General features: G+C 44.0%; 1 protein-coding gene across 1 annotated transcript in view; it reads right to left on the bottom strand.

Annotated features, from left to right (window-relative positions):
• Positions 1-581: 581 nt before the first annotated feature.
• wtap (WT1 associated protein) overlaps positions 582-17,576 on the bottom strand; it is an 88,318-nt gene continuing 71,323 nt past the window's right edge. Inside the window, exon 5 of the mRNA XM_072502609.1 lies at positions 582-1,863. Within this exon, the coding sequence (XP_072358710.1) occupies positions 1,262-1,863 (602 nt within the window). The 3' untranslated portion in view covers positions 582-1,261. The remainder of the gene's footprint in view (positions 1,864-17,576) is intronic.

Raw genomic sequence — 17,576 nt, forward strand, 5'->3', positions numbered from 1 at the left:
TGGGAGTTCAGTTAAACATTCATTGCTATCAGTGGCACAAGTGTTCATAGCTGAGGCAGATAAACTATTGATTGGACAATGTCATGCAAAAAAAAAAAAAAAAAAAAAAATCACTACTTTTCTCAACTCCCTATCAACAAACCTATAACAGGTCAGATTTTGTTTTGGAGATGTTTGGGGCTAGGAGAGGGGAATTGGTAAAGTAGGCAGTTTCATCTAAAAGCAGAGAGAATGAACCAAAAAAAACACCTGTGTTGCATAATTGTGAGATTCAATGACTGAGGTCTGCTTAATCTGTCAATTATAGATGTAACATGGTTATTTACATGTGCAATGATGTAGTTTGTGGGTTTGCATTTCAAACAACCCAGATTCCCTCGAGCTTTGCTGTTTCACAGGGACAAGAAAATCTAATATGTCCCTCAACTTCTATTGGCTGCTACGGCTACCTCAAATATGGTACAAGCCAACTTAGTTTCTCTTTGTGTATGGGAGGCCGAGAGGAAAGAAGTGAAAGACATTTCAGCAGAAAAAAATTGTATATCACAACAAACCAGTCACTGAAAGTAAAATTCAAAATATAGGATATTAAAAGACTTTATTAAGTTTGGTCAGTACAGGTGAGGGATTTCACAGAATATGCATTACACAGGAAATAACTTGCCTAGAAACTGGGTAACAATATACACTAATTCTTTAACACAATCTTTTCACTGGGGAAAATGTACACATATGCATGGTGGAAAAAAACGTCTCTGCAGTTAAACTACACAGACTCCCCAAACCTGAATATGGCAAGTACAACACCCAAACTCCTTTTGGAAAAATAACTACTGCAATTGGCAAGCTTACATAATCATCACACACATTTTTGGTGCAACGTTTTCTTGTTGCAGGACTGTACAACACAGTTGTGGTAATATGCCAATAGCTTTTCACTGGAGTCTTAGATGTACACGAGAGTCCAAGTTTCATTCAACTTTCCTCCCCAATGTTAAGTTGCAGTAATACATTTTATTCAGATGAAATCATATAAAAATAGCTGAGGTCTACATGTATCAACATCCTTTCAGCAACAGCCAATGCAATATGATGCTTTAAAAAAAATTTAAACAGTAGCAACAGTTTTACAAGAAAGCAAAAACACAAAAGGCTGATTTTTAAACAAAATTACACACTAGCTTCAACAATCACTGGACAGCCATCAGCCAAATGAAATGACACTATATAAAAAAAGACTGCAGACAATGCCCATTAAGTGTTACAAAACCGACCCCTGTGTGCTGACTGAGTCCAACCCATTCTGAATGTGACGGGAACCCATAGTTCTGGTACCTTTCACAACAAATGGTTTATCTTCCTGAGGGTCATTGATGGAGTCTGTGTCATTTGAGTGCTGAGTAAGAGAGTTCTCGCTACCAGTGGGGGAATCTACACTCTCATATCCAGCACCTAGCTGATACATGTTACTGCTGCCTGCTCGGTCCAGCCTTTCTTCACTGTGGTTTGAAAGTTTATTCCCACTGCCAGGAGATGACGGGAAATCATCCTCTGTGCTGCTTAATTCTCTGTAAAGGTTAGTCTTGTCTTGAAAAGTAGCTGCTGCTCTCCCTTGTGGGGATGCATCACCATTGGTTGGTCCATTCACTAGTCGGCTGCAGTCTTTAGCAATGCTTTCCCGTTGTGCAGAAGGCTCAGGAACCGGAGTCCTACTGGTGCCAGAGAGTAATACCTGGTGATGCTGCTGTCCTTGAAGTTGAGCCAACTGCTGGCGTGCCTCCTTCAACTGCTGTTGCAGAACCATGATAGTGCTTTGCATCCCCTCCACCTCCTCATCAAGCTGGATAATGAAATCATTCAGCTCTACACAGAAATATAAAAATTCAGTAAATGGGAATTGAGAATCTTTAGCAATCCAGTAAAACATTTGTATCAAGACCACAATACATACCACAGAAAACCTGAAGCTAAAATGTTAAAATTGAACTAAAAATGTCAAGGTACTTTCAATGCAAATAAAATGCCACTGATTTTCTGTTATATTGCAATGTCAATACTTCACCAATTATTAAATATTCCAAGACCTTCCAAAAGGGATCTTCAATTTTATACCATTTCTATTAACATTTTCTTCAAAACATTGTATTTGCCCAGATTATTAGAAGCAATAATGTCACACGTTCCAGCTATGTATGGCTAATGCAAAGTCATTAACAATGAATTACCGTATTACAATACATGACTATTTCACATAGCTGTTAAAATACCAAGCAAAAACCATGGGCAGCGTATGTTTAACCAGCAGGTCTCTGTAAAATCAGAATGCTCAAGTTGTACGAAGGAACTCAGTGTACCATGCTAACCCGAGACTCCCATTAATTTGTATATATTCCAAGCAGCTGATACAACAGATCTGATTTAAGATGGCTCTACCAATGAGGCAGTTGCCACTTCCAAAACTCCAGAATTGAAATAAGACAAAAGAAAGTACAAATAAGACTGAGCGTCCTGACCCGAATTAGCACAGCTGTGGGCCATGCATTTCTCATTGTTGTAGTTTGGACTCTTGGTATTAAATTTCTTTCAGGGATCGCAAGTTTATTTTTTTTTAAGCTGGATTTTGTGGGGAAGTGATATTACTAGCCGTCTTTCATCATACGGCATTATTCAAGCAACATCTGCCTCACTGAAAATTGTTCAAATCCTAAATAATAGCTGAACCCAATCTATAACAACCACTGCACCTTTTCTTGATACAATTGGTAGGAATTACTTTACGTTATTTATCTGGAGTTTTTTTAAATAAGATTACTTTCAGCACGATATTTCAGGATATTTCTCTTGGAAATTTTATGCTCCAATTTTCCACAATTAAGATATTTAAATGAAATTGAATGACAATTGTTTAGCGAATAATTGACTCAAAGTGGCTTGGGTTGAGTTTGAATTAAAAGCTACATGTTCAGACAACAATCCAGAACTTAAGATAGAACTCAATAAGGTCATGTGACCAGCAATGGCAGAGGGAACGCAAGAGTACACTACAGAAGCACATACTGTTGAGGGGTATAAAATCAATTTTCATTGGTTGGCATGAAAGTAGATGGTGACAATGTAACAAACAAGGAGGCAGTACAGAATCTGAGTCGGATAAACAAAGTCACCAGCCCAGATAGGATGCATCTTCAGTTACTGAAGCAAGGGTGGGAGTTACAGAAGCTCCAGCAATAATATTCCATTCCTCCTTAGATACAGGATTGCATGTGTTACTTACACTCATGTCAAAAAAATGGACAGGTTAAAATCTGATTTACTTCAGGCCAGTCAGCCCAATGTCGGTGGCGGGTAACCCTTTGCACCAAAATTAATAGGTACTTGGAAAAATGAGAGTTAATAAATGAAAGCATGGATTGAAAGGGAATTAAAGCTTTGGATTGGACAAAATACACAATAGGTGGAAAGGCAAGTTGCGAAAGGGATACAAACAGTTTGCAAAGACATATTGAAAGGTTAAGTGGGCAAAAAGTTGGCAAATGGAGTATAACGTGGGAAAATGTGAAGTTGTTCAATTTGGAAGTGAGAAGAGTATTATTTAAATGGAGAAAAATTGCAGAAAGCTGCAATACAAAGGGACTAGGGCAGAAACACAAAGCTAGCACACAGGTGCAGCAGATAATCAGGAAGGCTAATGGAATGTTGGCCCTGATTTCAAGGGGGTTGGAGTATGAGAATAGGGAAGTCTTGTTGCAACTGTAAAGCAACTGGTGAGACCACATTTGGGGTACCGTGAACAGTTTTGATCCCCTTATTTAAAGAAAGATATTATTTCATTGGGGGTGGTTCCGAGAAGGTTCACTAGGATGGTCCCCGTATATCATAGATCATAGAATTTACAGTGCAGAAGGAGGCCATTCGGCCCATCGAGTTTGCACCGGCTCTTGGAAAGAGCACCCTACCCAAGGTCAATACCTCCACCCTATCCCCACAACCCAGTAACCCCACCCAACGCTAAGGACAATTTTTGGACACTAAGGGCAATTTAGCATGGCCAATCCACTTAACCTGCACATCTTTGGACTGTGGGAGGAAACCGGAGCACCCGGAGGAAACCCACACACACACGGGGAGGATGTGCAGACTCCGCACAGACAGTGACCCAAGCCGGAATCGAACCTGGGACCCTGGAGCTGTGAAGCAATTGTGCTAACCACTTTGCGCACCTGACCAGTACCCGAATGAGCAGGTTCTTCTGGGAGGTGGAGGACAAATGTGAACGGTGCCAGAGGGGCCCAGCCAGCCTTCTCCGAGGCAATGTCCAAGGTTGTTGGGGTGAGGGTCAGGGATGTGTGGACAGTGACCCGGGGTCGGGATCAAACCAGTGTCCTCGGTGCCGTGAGGCTGCAGTGCTAACCACTGTCGTCTCTCCCCCCGCCCCCCCCCCCCCCCCCCAACACACACACACAAGACCACCCCTCCAACCATCCACAAAAAGAACACAGCAGAAGCCAACAGAGGGAAGGGGGGGGGGGGGAACAAGGAGAAGGGAGAGAACACCCCCGGAATGACCAGGGAGGACATGGGGAGGGGGGGGGGGGGGGGGAGAAAGAGAGAGAGAATCACGCTGAACTTGGTGGCAATGGTATGTAAATAAAGTAAAGTAGGACAAAGCCTTTTTACTACATTATATAATAAATGAAAACAAATGGCAAATGCACTTAATTTTGAAATATACCAATAAAAAGATTTTTAAAAAAGGATGGTCCCAGTATGAAAATGAAATGAAAATCACTTATTGTCACAAGTGGGCTTCAAATGAAGTTACGGTGAAAAGCCCCTAGTCGCCACATTCCGGCACCTGTTCGGGGAGGCTGTTACGGGAATTGAACCGTGCTGCTGGCCTGCCTGGGTCTGCTTTCAAAGCCAGCGATTTAGCCCTGTGCTAAACAGCCCCATATGGAGGAATTGTCTTATGAGCAAAGGTGGTACTGTAATTTAGGAGAATGAGGGACAATCTTATTGAAACATATGGAATTCTTAAGGGGCTTGATAGGGTAAATGCGGAGAGGGTGTTACCCCTCTCATGAGAGTCTAGGACCAGAGAGCGCATAATCTGAGAAGGGATGCCCATTTAAGACTGAGATGATGAGAAATTTCTTAAGGCTGAGATAGATAGTTTCATAGAATTTACAGTGCAGGAGGCCATTCGGCCCATCGAGTCTGCACTGGCTCTTGGAAAGAGCACCCTACCCAAAGTCAACACCACCACCCTATCCCCATAACCCAGTAACCCCACCCAACACTAAGGGCAATTTTGGTGATCTGTAAAGGAATCACGGGTTACAGGGAAAGGGCAGGAAAGTGGATGTGAGGAATTTTGTATCGGTCGTGATCCTATTGAATGGCGGAGCAGGCTTGAGGGTCGAACAGCCTACTCCTGTTCCTATTTCTATGGTCTTACTCCAATGATCGTTTTATTCACAAAGCCAAGTGTTCCGCATGCCTGAACAGCCTTCTCAACTTGTCCTGCCACTGTTTTTGCATTTAATTCCTTCATGGAATATGAACGTCGCTGGCAGTAGGACATTTTCTTGCACAGCTGTATCGATCTGGTGCAGGTACACCCACACTGCTGCTAGGAAGTTCCCGGTTTTTGAATCGTGAAGGCATGCTGATATAATTCAAAGTCAGGTTTGCTGGGAGGGTCCCCATTTTTCTGCTACCTTTTAAAAAAAAACAATCCAATTAAGGGGCATTTTAGCATGACCAATCCACTTACCCAGTACATCATTGGGTGCATCCTCAGTACCATAGTCATGCTCCTTGCCCTTTTCTCAGGTCCTTAATCTGTCCCAACTCTCCTTTTAAATATCCCTACAATTTCAGTCTTTATGATTCATAAAACTATCGGAAAGGAAGAAAAGATCATTTTCCCTCTGGAGCCTGTTACACCATTCAACTAGATCAAGGATGACCTTCTACCTCAACGCCATTTTCATGTATTACCCCCTCTTCAAGTGAAGCATTTTCCATTGCTGCCAGACACGGCAAAAGTCTCTCCCCAACAGGTTTTCCATTTTGGATATTCTTGTGCGGGGGGTGGGGGGGGTCCTCTGGAGAATGAAGCAAGAGCCAAGTCCATGAGCCACGGTGAAGGCTTTTGACCGGCAATGGGGCCGGGCTGCAGACGTGACACCAGGATTGTATTTGCCTCCCTGGTGCCAGGTTACCTGTTAGAAAGAGAGATGGACTCAGGGGACTCATGCACCACCTGCCTAGTTTAAAAAGTTTTTTTTAAATAAAATAATTTAGAGTACCCAATTAATTTTTTCCAATTAAGGGGAAATTTAGCCTGGCCAATCCACCTAGCCTGCACATCTTTGGGTTGTGGGGGCGAAACACATGCAAACACGGGGAGAATGTGTAAACTGCTCCATATCCTCAGGATATGGACAGTGAACCAGAGTTGGAATTCGAATCTGGGACCTCAGGGCCATGAGGCAGCAGTGCTACCCAGTGCGCCACCGTGCTGCCCTCCACCTGCCTAGTTGGCTAAGATAGATTTGGGAACTTCATTAAAAGGCATGATGGTGGATCGGCAATGGCTAATATTTCACGAATGAATGTTTGCATTGCGACAGTCATAGAACATAGAAAATACAGCACAGAAAAGGCCCTCCGGCCCACGATGTTGTACCGAACCTTTGTCCTAGATTAATCATAGATTATCATTGAATTTACAGTGCAGAAGGAGGCCATTCGGCCCCCTGAGTCTGCACCGGCTCTTGGAAAGAGCACCCCACCCAAACTCAACACCTCCACCCAACACCAAGGGCAATTTTGGACACGAAGGGCAATTTATCATGGCCAATCCACCTACCCTGCACATCTTTGGACTGTGGGACTGGTGCAAAAACACAACAAGAAAAGCGGCCCAACCATGGTTAACTAAAGAAATTAAGGATAGCATTAGATCCAAAAAGGAATCTATAAAGCGGCTGAAAAATGTAGTAGGCCTGAGGATATGGAGCAGTTCAGAATTCAGTAAAAAGGGACTAAGAGATTGATTATTAGGGGAAAAATAGAGTATAAGTGTGAACTTGCAAGGAACATAGGAGGCTCTTTCAGAAAGTCGATGGGCCTCCTTCTGCACTGTAGAAATTCTATGATTCCATAAAAACAGACTGCAAAACCTTTCAAGTGTGTAAAAAGAGAAAAGAATAAAGAATCATAAGACATAGGAGCAGAATTAGGCACACAGAAGAATTGGGTACACTAAATTTATATAAAAATAAGCTTGGCTAATTTGATAGTATTCTTCTCTGAGTCAGAGGTTACGTTCAAGCCCATTTCAGGACTTGAGCACAAACAAACAAAGAACAAAGACCATAAGACATAGGAGCATAATTAGGCCACTCAGCCCATCGAGTCTGCTCCACCATTCAATCATGGCTGATATTTTCTCATCCCCATTCTCCTGCCTTCTCCCCATAACCCCATATTCCCTTATTAATCAAGAATCTGTCTATCACTGTCTTAAAGACACTCAGCTTTCTGCTGCGGCAAAGAGTTCCACAGATTCACCACCCTCTGGCTGAAGAAATGAAATGAAAATCGCTTGTCACAAGTAGGCTTCAAATGAAGTTACTGTGAAATGCCCCTAGTCGCCACATCCCGGCGCCTGTTCGGGGAGGCTGTTACGGGAATCGAACCGTGCTGCTGGCCTGCCTTGGTCTGCTTTAAAAGCCAGCGATTTGGTTTTAAAGGACGTCCCTTTAGTCTGAGATTGTGTCCTCTGGTTCTAGTTTTTCCTACAAGTGGAAACATCCTCTCCACGTCCACTCTATCCAGGCCTCGCCGTATCTTGTAAGTTTTAATAAGATTCCCCCTCATCCTTCTAAACTCCAACGAGTACAGACCCAGAGTCCTCACCCGTTCCTCATAAGACAAGTTCTTCATTCCAGGGATCATTCTTGTGAACCGCCTCTGGACCCTTTCCAAGGCCAGCACATCCTTCCTTAGATACGGGGCCCAAAACTGCTCACAATACTCCAAATAGGGTCTGACCAGAGCCTTAGACATCCCTTGTCTTGTATTCTAGCCCTCTGGATATAATGCTAACATTGAACAAAGAACAAAGAACAATACAGCACAGGAACAGACCCTTCGGCCCTCCAAGCCTATACTGGTCACGATACCACCCTTGGCAAACCCTCAGCACTTCCTAGTGCCCTATCCCTCTATAACCATCCTATCCATGTATTTGTTGAGATGCCTTTTAAATGCCATTAATGTATCTGCTTCCGCAACCACCCTTGGCAGCGTGTTCTAGGCACTCACCACCCTGTGTGTAAAAAAACCTGCCTCGCACATCTCCTCTAAACTTTGCCCAACGGACCTTAAACTTATGCCCCCTAGTGACTGACCCCTCCACCCTGGCAAAGAGTGCCTGCCCATCTACTCTATCCATGCCTCGCACAATCTTGTAGGCCTCTATCAGGTCACCCCTCAACCTCCGTTGTTCTAAAAGAACAAAGAAAATTACAGCACAGGAACTGGCCCTTCGGTCCTCCCAGCCTGCGCCGATCCAGATCCTTTATCTAAACCTGTCACCTATTTTCCAAGGATCTACTTCCCTCGGTTCCCCGCCCGTTCATATATCTATCTAGATTCATCTTCAATTATGCTATCGTGCCCGCCTCTACCACCTCCGCTGGCAAAGCGTTCCAGGCACCCACCACCCTCTGCGTAAAAAAACTTTCCGCGCACATCTCCCTTAAACTTTGCCCCTCTCACCTTGAAATCGTGACCCCTTGTAATTGACACCCCCACTCTTAGAAAAAGCTTGTTGCTATCCACCCTGTCCATACCTCTCAATTTTGTAGACCTCAATCAGGTCCCCCCTCAACCTCCGTCTTTCCAACGAAAACAATCCTAATCTACTCAACCTTTCTTCATAGCTAGCACCCTCCATACCAGGCAACATCCTGGTGAACCTCCTCTGCACCCTCTCTAAAGCATCCACATCCTTCTGGTAATGTGGCGACCAGAACTGCATGCAGTATCCCAAATGTGGCCTAACCAAAGTCCTATACAACTGTAACATGACCTGCCGACTCTTGTACTCCATACCCCGTCCGATGAAGGCAAGCATGCTGTATGCCTTCTTGACCACTCTATCGACCTGCATTGCCACCTTCAGGGTACAATGGACCTGAACTCCCAGATCTCTCTGTACATCAATTTTCCCCAGGACTCTTCCATTGACCGTATTCTCCGCTCTCGAGTTAGATCTTCCAAAATGCATCACCTCGCATTTGCCTCAATTGAACTCCATCTGCCATTTCTCTGCCCAACTCTCCAATCTATTTATATTTTGCTGTATTCTCTGACAGTCCTCCTCGCTATCTACAACTCCACCAATCTTAGTATCATCTGCAAACTTGTTAATCAGACCACCTATACCGTCGTCCAGATCATTTATGTATATCACAAACAACAGTGGTCCGAGCACGGATCCCTGTGGAACACCACTAGTCACCATTCTCCATTTTGAGACACTCCCTTCCACCACTACTCTGTCTCCTGTTGCCCAGCCAGTTCTTTATCCATCTAGCTAGTACACTCTGAACCCCATACGACTTCACTTTTTCCATCAACCTGCCATGGGAAACTTTATCAAACGCCTTAAACGTTTTATTTAAACGTTCATTAACAGAGGGATTGAATTTAAGAGCCGTGAGGTGATGATGCAGCTGTACAAAACTTTGGTAAGGCCACATTTGGAGTACTGTGTACAGTTCTGGTCGCCTCATTTTAGGAAGGATGTGGAAGCTTTGGAAAAGGTGCAAAGAAGATTTACCAGGATGTTGCCTGGAATGGAGAGTAGGTCTTACGAGGAAAGGTTGAGGGTGCTAGGCCTTTTCTCATTAGAACGGAGAAGGATGAGGGGCGACTTGATACAGGTTTATAAGATGATCAGGGGAATAGATAGAGTAGACAGTCAGAGACTTTTTCCCCGGGTGGAACAAACCATTACAAGGGGACATAAATTTAAGGTGAAAGGTGGAAGATATAGGAGGGATATCAGAGGTAGGTTCTTTACCCAGAGAGTAGTGGGGGCATGGAATGCACTGCCTGTGGAAGTAGTTGAGTCGGAAACATTAGGGACCTTCAAGCAGCTATTGGATAGGTACATGGATTACGGTTAAATGATATAGTGTAGATTTATTTGTTCTCAAGGGCAGCACGGTAGCATTGTGGATAGCACAATTGCTTCACAGCTCCAGGGTCCCAGGTTCGATTCCGGCTTGGGTCACTGACTGTGCGGAGTCTGCACGTCCTCCCCGTGTCTGCGTGGGTTTCCTCCGGGTGCTCCGGTTTCCTCCCACAATCCAAAGATGTGCAGGTTAGGTGAATTGGCCAATGATAAATTGCCCTTAATGTCCAAATTGCCCTTGGTGTTGGGTGAAGGTGTTGAGTTTGGGTAGGGTGCTCTTTCCAAGAGCCGGTGCAGACTCAAAGGGCCGAATGGCCTCCTTCTGCACTGTAAATTCAATGATAATCTATGATTAATCTAGGACAAAGGTTCGGCACAACATCGTGGGCCGAAGGGCCTGTTCTGTGCTGTATTTTCTATGTTCTATGTTCTTACTGAAGTCCATGTATATGACATCCACAGCCCTTCCCTCATCAATTAACTTTTTGTCACTTCCTCAAAGAATTCTATTAGGTTTGCAAGACATGGCCTTCCCTGCACAAAACCATGCTGCCTATCACTGATAAGTCTATTTTCTTCCAAATGTGAATAGATCCTATCCCTCAGTATCTTCTCCAACAGTTTGCCTATCACTGACGTCAAGCTCACAGGTCTATAATTCCCTGGATTATCCCTGCTACCTTCTTAAACAAAAGGACAACATTAGCAATTCTCCAGTTCTACGGGACCTCACCTGTGCTCAAGGATGCTGCAAAGATATCTGTTAAGGCCCCAGCTATTTCTTCCCTCGCTTCCCTCAGTAACCTGGGATAGATCCCATCCGGACCTGGGGACTTGTCCACCTTAATGCCTTTTAGAATACCCAAAGCTTCCCCCTTCCTTATGCCGACTTGACCTAGAGTATTTAAACATCCATCCTTAGCCTCAACATCCGTCATGTCCCTCTCCTTGGTGAATACCGATGCAAAGTGCTCATTAAGAATCTCACCCATTTCCTGACTCCACGCATAAATTCCCTCTTTTGTCTTTGAGTGGGCCAATCCTTTCTCTAGTTACCCTCTTGTTCCTTATATACGAATAAAAGGCTTTAGGATTTTCCTTCACCCTGTTAGCCAAAGATATTTCATGACCCCTTTTAGCCCTCTTTATTGCGCGTTTGAGATTTGCCCTACTTTCCCGATATTCCTCCAAAGCGTCATCAGATTTAAGTCGCCCAGATCTTATGTATGCTTCCTTTTTCATCTTAGCTAGTCTCACAATTCCACCCGTCATCCATAGTTCCCTAATCTTGCCATTTCTATCCCTCATTTTCACAGGGACATGTCTGTCCTGCATTCTAATCAACCTTTCCTTAAAAGACTCCCACATTTCAAATGTGGATTTACCCTTAAAGAGATGCTCCCAATCCACATTCACTAGCTCCTGCCGAATTTTGTTATACTTGGCCTTTCCCCAATTTAGCACTCTTTCTTTAGGACCACTCTCGTCTTTGTCCATGAGTATTCTAAAACGTACGGAATTGTGATCACTATTCCTAAAGTAATCACCGACTGAAACTTTAACCACCTGGCCGGGATCATTCTCCAATACCAGGTCCAATATGGCCCCTTCCCGAGTTGGACTATTTACATACTGCTCTAAAAAACTCTCCTGGATGCTCCTCACAAATTCTGCTCCATCTACGCCTCCAACACTACATGAGTCCCATTCAATATTGGGGAAGTTAAAATCTCCCATCACGACCACCTTATTGCTCCTACATTTTTCTATAATCTGTCTACATATTTGTACCTCGACTTCACGTTCGCTTTTGGGAGGCCTGTAGTAAAGTCCCAACAATGTTAGTGCACTCTTCCTATTTCTTAGCTCTGCCCATATTGCCTCAGTGCTCGAATCCTCCATTGTGCCCTCCTTAATCATAGCTGTGATATCATCTCTGACCAGTAATGCAACTCCTCCACCCCTTTTACCTCCCTCTCTTTCCCTCCTGAAGCATCTATACCCTGGGATATTTAGTTGGCAGTCTTGCCCTTCCCTCAACCAAGTCTCCGTAATACCAATAACATCATATTCCCAGGTACTAATCCAAGCCCTAAGGTCATCTGCCTTACCTGCGACACTTCTCGCATTGAAACAAATGCACCTCAGACCACCTGTCCCTTTGCGTTCTTCATCTCTTCCCTGTCTACTCTTCCCCTTAGTCACAATGAGTTTATTATCTAGTACCTTACTGGCTTTAGTTGCTGCCTCTTTACTGACCTGAAAACAGTTTGAATCTATTCAGCCTCTCTGCATAGCTAACTCCCTCTAGAACAGGCAACATCCTGGTAACCCTTCTCTGCACCCTCTCCAAAGCCTCCATATCCTTCTGCTAGTGTGGTGACCAGAATTGTGTGCAATATTCCACGTGCGGCCTTACTAAGGTTCTATACAACTGTACCATGACTTGCCAGTTTTTATACTTGATGCCCTGTCCAATAAAGGCAAGCATTCCATATGCTTTCTTGACTACCTTGTCTGCTTGTGTTGCCACTTTCAAAGATCTGTGGACATGCATGCCCAGATCTCTCTGACTTTCTATATTCCCAAGAGCCTTGCCATTTACTGTATATTTCCCCTCTATTTTAGGCCTACCAAAATGCATTACCTCACATTTGTCCGGATTAAACTCCATTTGCCATTTCTCTGCCCAAGTCTCCAACCTATGTCCCGCTGTATCCTCTGACAATCCTCAACACCTCAATCCTCCACCAACCTTGGTGTCATCTGCGAACTTACTAATCAGACCGGCTACATCTTCCTCCAAATCATTTACGTATCCTACGAACAACAGAGGCCCAAGCACTGATCCCTGTGGAACACTAGTCACAACCTTCCATTCAGAAAAACACCCTTCTACTGCTACCCTCTGTCTTCTGTGACCAAGCCAGTTCTGTATCCATCTTGCCACCTCACCTCTGATCCCGTGTGATTTCACCTTTTGTATCAGTCTGCCATGAGGCACCCATCAAAGACTTTACTGAAGTCCATGTAAACAACATCCACCGCCCTCCCCATATCAATCATCTTGGCCACCTCCTCAAAAAACTCGATCAAGTTAGTGAGGCTTGACCGCCCTCTCACAAAACCATGCTGTCTATCGCCGGTGAGTCCATTTGTTTCCAAATGGGTACAAATCCTGTCCTTGAAGATAAATGGGGTGGCACAGTGGTTAGCATTGATGCCTCACAGTGCCAGGCGCCCAGGGTCAATTCTGGCCTAGGGTGACTGTGTGGAGTTTGTACTTTCTCAGTTTCTGTGTGGGTTTCCTCCCACAGACCAAATATGTGCAGGTTAGGTGGATTGGCCATGCTAAATTGCCCCTTAGTGTCCAATCATCTGCAGGTGAGATGGGGTTATTTGGTTACAGGGATAGGGCAGGGGAGTGGGCTCTTTCAGAGTGGCGGTGCAGACTCGATGGGCCGAATGGCAGCCTCCTGCACTGTAGGAATTCTGCAGAAAAAGATTAGTGAAGACAAATGTAGGTGCCTTAAAGCCTGAAACTGAAGAATTTATAACAGAGAAGGAAGTGACAAAACACTTAAACAACTACTTAAGCTCTGTCTTCAGGGAGGAAGACACAAATAACTCCCTGCAATATTGGGGAACTAAGGGATTGAAATAAGTTAACATTGCTGGAGAGATTAATGGGACTGAAAGCCAATAAATCCCCAGGGCCTAGTATCTCAGGATACTAAAGGAGGTGGCCATATAAATAGATGGTTGTCATCTGGGGCTGATTAGCACACAGCTAAATCGCTGGCTTTGAAAGCAGACCCAAGGCAGGCCAGCAGCACGGTTCAATTCCTGTACCAGCCTCCCCGAACAGGTGCCGGAATGTGGCAACTAGGGGCTTTTCACAGTAACTTCATTGAAGCTTACTTGTGACAATAAGCGATTTTCATTTCATTACATTTCTTCTAAAATTCTGTAGATTCTGAAACAATTCCAGCGGACTGGAGGGTGGCAAATGTAACTGCGCTATTTACAGGAGAGGGAGAACACAGGGAATTACAGGCCAGTTAGCCTAACATCAATAGTAAGGAAAAAAGGATATGATGACTGGACATTTAGAAAATTTAAAGAGCATTAGGCAAAGTCAACATAGATTTATGAAAGGGTGATTGTGTTTGACAAACCTACTGGAGTGTTGTTTTGAGGACGCAATTAGTAGAATAGATAAGCAAGGACCAGTGAATGTGATGTCTTTGGATTTTCAGAAAGCTATTGAATCCCACAGAAGTTGTTAATGTGCAAATTTAAAACTCATGTGATTGGGGTTAATATATTAGCATTAATTCAGAATAGTAAGAAGTCTTACACCAAATTAAAGTCCAAAAGGTTTGTTTCAAATCACTAGCTTTCGGAGCACCTGAATCCAGCAATCTGCTGGAATTGTTCACCCGAGGAAGGGGCAGTGCTCCGAAAGCTGGTGATTTGAAACAAACCTGTTGGACTTTAACCTGGTGTTGTAAGACTTCTTACAACCCCAGTCCAACGCCAGCATCTCCACATCATTAATTCAGAATGAGTTAGAAGACAGGAAGCAGTCTAAATAAGTGGGTCATTTTCGAAGTGGGAGTCGCTGACTAGTGGGGTGCAGCGATTAGTGCTTGGGTCCCAGATATTCACAATATACATCAATGATTTTGATGACAGAATCAAATGTAATATTTCCAAGTTTTCTGGCAACACCAAACTTGATTGGAATGCAAGTGGCGAGGAGGATCTTAAGAGGCTTAAAGGTAATTTAGATAAATCGAGCAGGCAAATACATGACAGATGCATTATTATGTGGATAAATGTCAAGTTATCCACTTCACACATGGAGAAGCAGAATGTCAGAGTTAAATGGGGATGGATTGGGAAATGTTGATGTAAAAAGGGACCTGGGTGTCCTCATATACCAGTCACTAAAAGCAAGCATGCAGGTACGGCCAACGGTTAAGAAAGAAAATGGTATGTTGGTCTTCATTGTAAGAGGAAAGAGTACAGGAGCAAGCACGTCTTACTACAGCGGTACAGGGCCTTGGTGAGAGACCATACCTGGAGTAGTGTGTGCAGTTTTGCTCTCCAGACCCAATAAAGATATACTTGCCGTAGAGGGAGTGCAGCAAAGATTCACTAGACTGATTCCTGGGTGGCAGGATCGTCATACGAGGAAAGGTTGGGTCGCCTGAGCCTTTATTTACTGGAATTAAGAAGAATTTAGAAGAACGAAAGTATAAAATACTGATAGGGCTGGACAGACAGAGTGGATGCAAGGACAATGTTTCCTCTGGCTGGGGCGGGTCCAGAACAAGGTGTCACAGTCTTAGGATATGGGGTAGGTCATTTAGGACCGAAATGAGGAGAAATCATCTCACTGAGGGTGATGAACCTGTGGAATTCGCTACCACAGGAGACTGCAGAAGCCAAGCCACTGAATATATTTGAGGAAATAGATAGATTTCTGAATCATACAGTACAGAAGAGGTCCTTCAGCCCATCAAGCCAGCACCAACAAAACAAAATGCTCTAATCTACACTAATTTCACTGTCCAGCACTTGGCCCATAGCCTTGAATGTTATGACATTTGAAGTGCCCATCCAAGTCCTTTCTAACGATTGTAAGATTTCCTGCCTCAACTACCTTCCTGGGCAATGCATTCCAGATTCCCACCATCCTCTTGGTGAAAAAGTGTTTTTCCAAATCCCCTCTCAATCTCCTGCCCTTCACCTTAAAATTATGCTCCCTTGTTATTGACCCTTCAACTTTCTAGACCATAGAGGCATCAAGAGGTATGGGGAGAGCGCGGGAGTATGGTATTGAGAATAAAATTTGTTCATGGGATGAGGCCATCCCTGGCTGTGTCAGCATTTACTGCCCATCCCTTGGGGAATTTAAGAGTCAACCACATTGTTGTGGGTTGGAGTCACATGTAGGCCAGACCTGGTAAGGATGACAGATTTTCTTCCCTTAAGGACATTTGAGATGGGTTTTGATGACTATCAACAATGGTTTCATGGCTATCATTAGATTCTTAAGGAATTCAAATTCCACCATCTGCCCTTGAGGGATTTGAACCCGGGTTCATTTACCAGAACAAAATCCAGCACCGCTTATTTCTTCATTGGACTGGAAATTTACTGGCCGGGAACATGTTCTTGCTTTAGGAAGTCATCCCACTCTTTGCCCTTTACACTGTTCCCCCAACAGAGTCTATGTTAAGGTTCCCATTGCTTTGCCTGCAAATTTGCTTCTCCATCGCCTCCCCACTTTTTGATAGTCTTTACCTAACAGCAACCAGCTTATCTGCTCTTTTACTCGAACCAAATAAATTCTGTGAATCCTCAAGCACATTATTCCTCTCCAAGGGTGGCATGGTGGTGCAGAGGTTAGCACTGCTACCTATGGCACGGAGGACCCGGGTTCGATTCCAGCCCCGGGTCACTGCCTATGTGGCTTTTGCACATTCTCCCCATGTCTACGTGGGTTTCACCCCCACAACCCAAAGATGTTCAGGTTAGGTGGATTGGCCACGCTAAATTGCCCCTTAATTAGGAAAAAATATAATGAGTACTCTCAATTTTAAAAAAAATTCCTTTCCAGGGCTGTACCAGTATCTTTGATCAATACTGTCACACACCCTCCTTTTCCATCGGTCTTGAATACATTGTAGTCAAGAATTTTTTGATTCCCATTTTTGCCTTTTTTTTTAAAAAGCTGGGTTTCTGTTATTACTGTTATATCATAACCCCAGGTAGCAAGTTCTGCGTGTGCAGCTCACCAACTTTATTCAACATGCTCTGTGCAGTTAGGTCCATGCACTAAACACTTGCCTCGTCTCTTTCCTACCTGGTCCTTTCTATTTCTAGACCACTCTGTATTCCTTTTTTAAAAAAATATTTTTATTCACCTCCTTTTTCACATTTGCTCCCAAATTTACACCCACCAACAATGAACAATAATCAGTAACAAATATGTCAATCCCCATATCAATAACAACGATCCCAACCTCCCACCAAACCTCAAACATTAGCCCGCATGTTCACATAAACAAATGACAAAAAGGAATCAGGAATCACCCATAATCACCATTAACACACACAGTCCCCCTCCCCCCAAATCCCCCCACCCCCAACTAATGTTCGATGTTATCCAGTGCATAATGAATAATGCCCATGAATTGTAGAACCGCTCCATCCTTCCCCTCAGTTCAAACTTAACCGTCTCAAGAGTCAAGAATTCCAACAGGTCCCTCCGCCACGCCAGGGCTCAGGGTGGAGAGGTTGCTCCCCAAACCATCAAGATCCGCCTTCGGGCGATCAACGAGGCGAA

The sequence above is a fragment of the Scyliorhinus torazame genome, chromosome 1 (genome assembly GCF_047496885.1).
Source record: "Scyliorhinus torazame isolate Kashiwa2021f chromosome 1, sScyTor2.1, whole genome shotgun sequence".
In the NCBI taxonomy this organism is placed as follows: domain Eukaryota; kingdom Metazoa; phylum Chordata; class Chondrichthyes; order Carcharhiniformes; family Scyliorhinidae; genus Scyliorhinus; species Scyliorhinus torazame.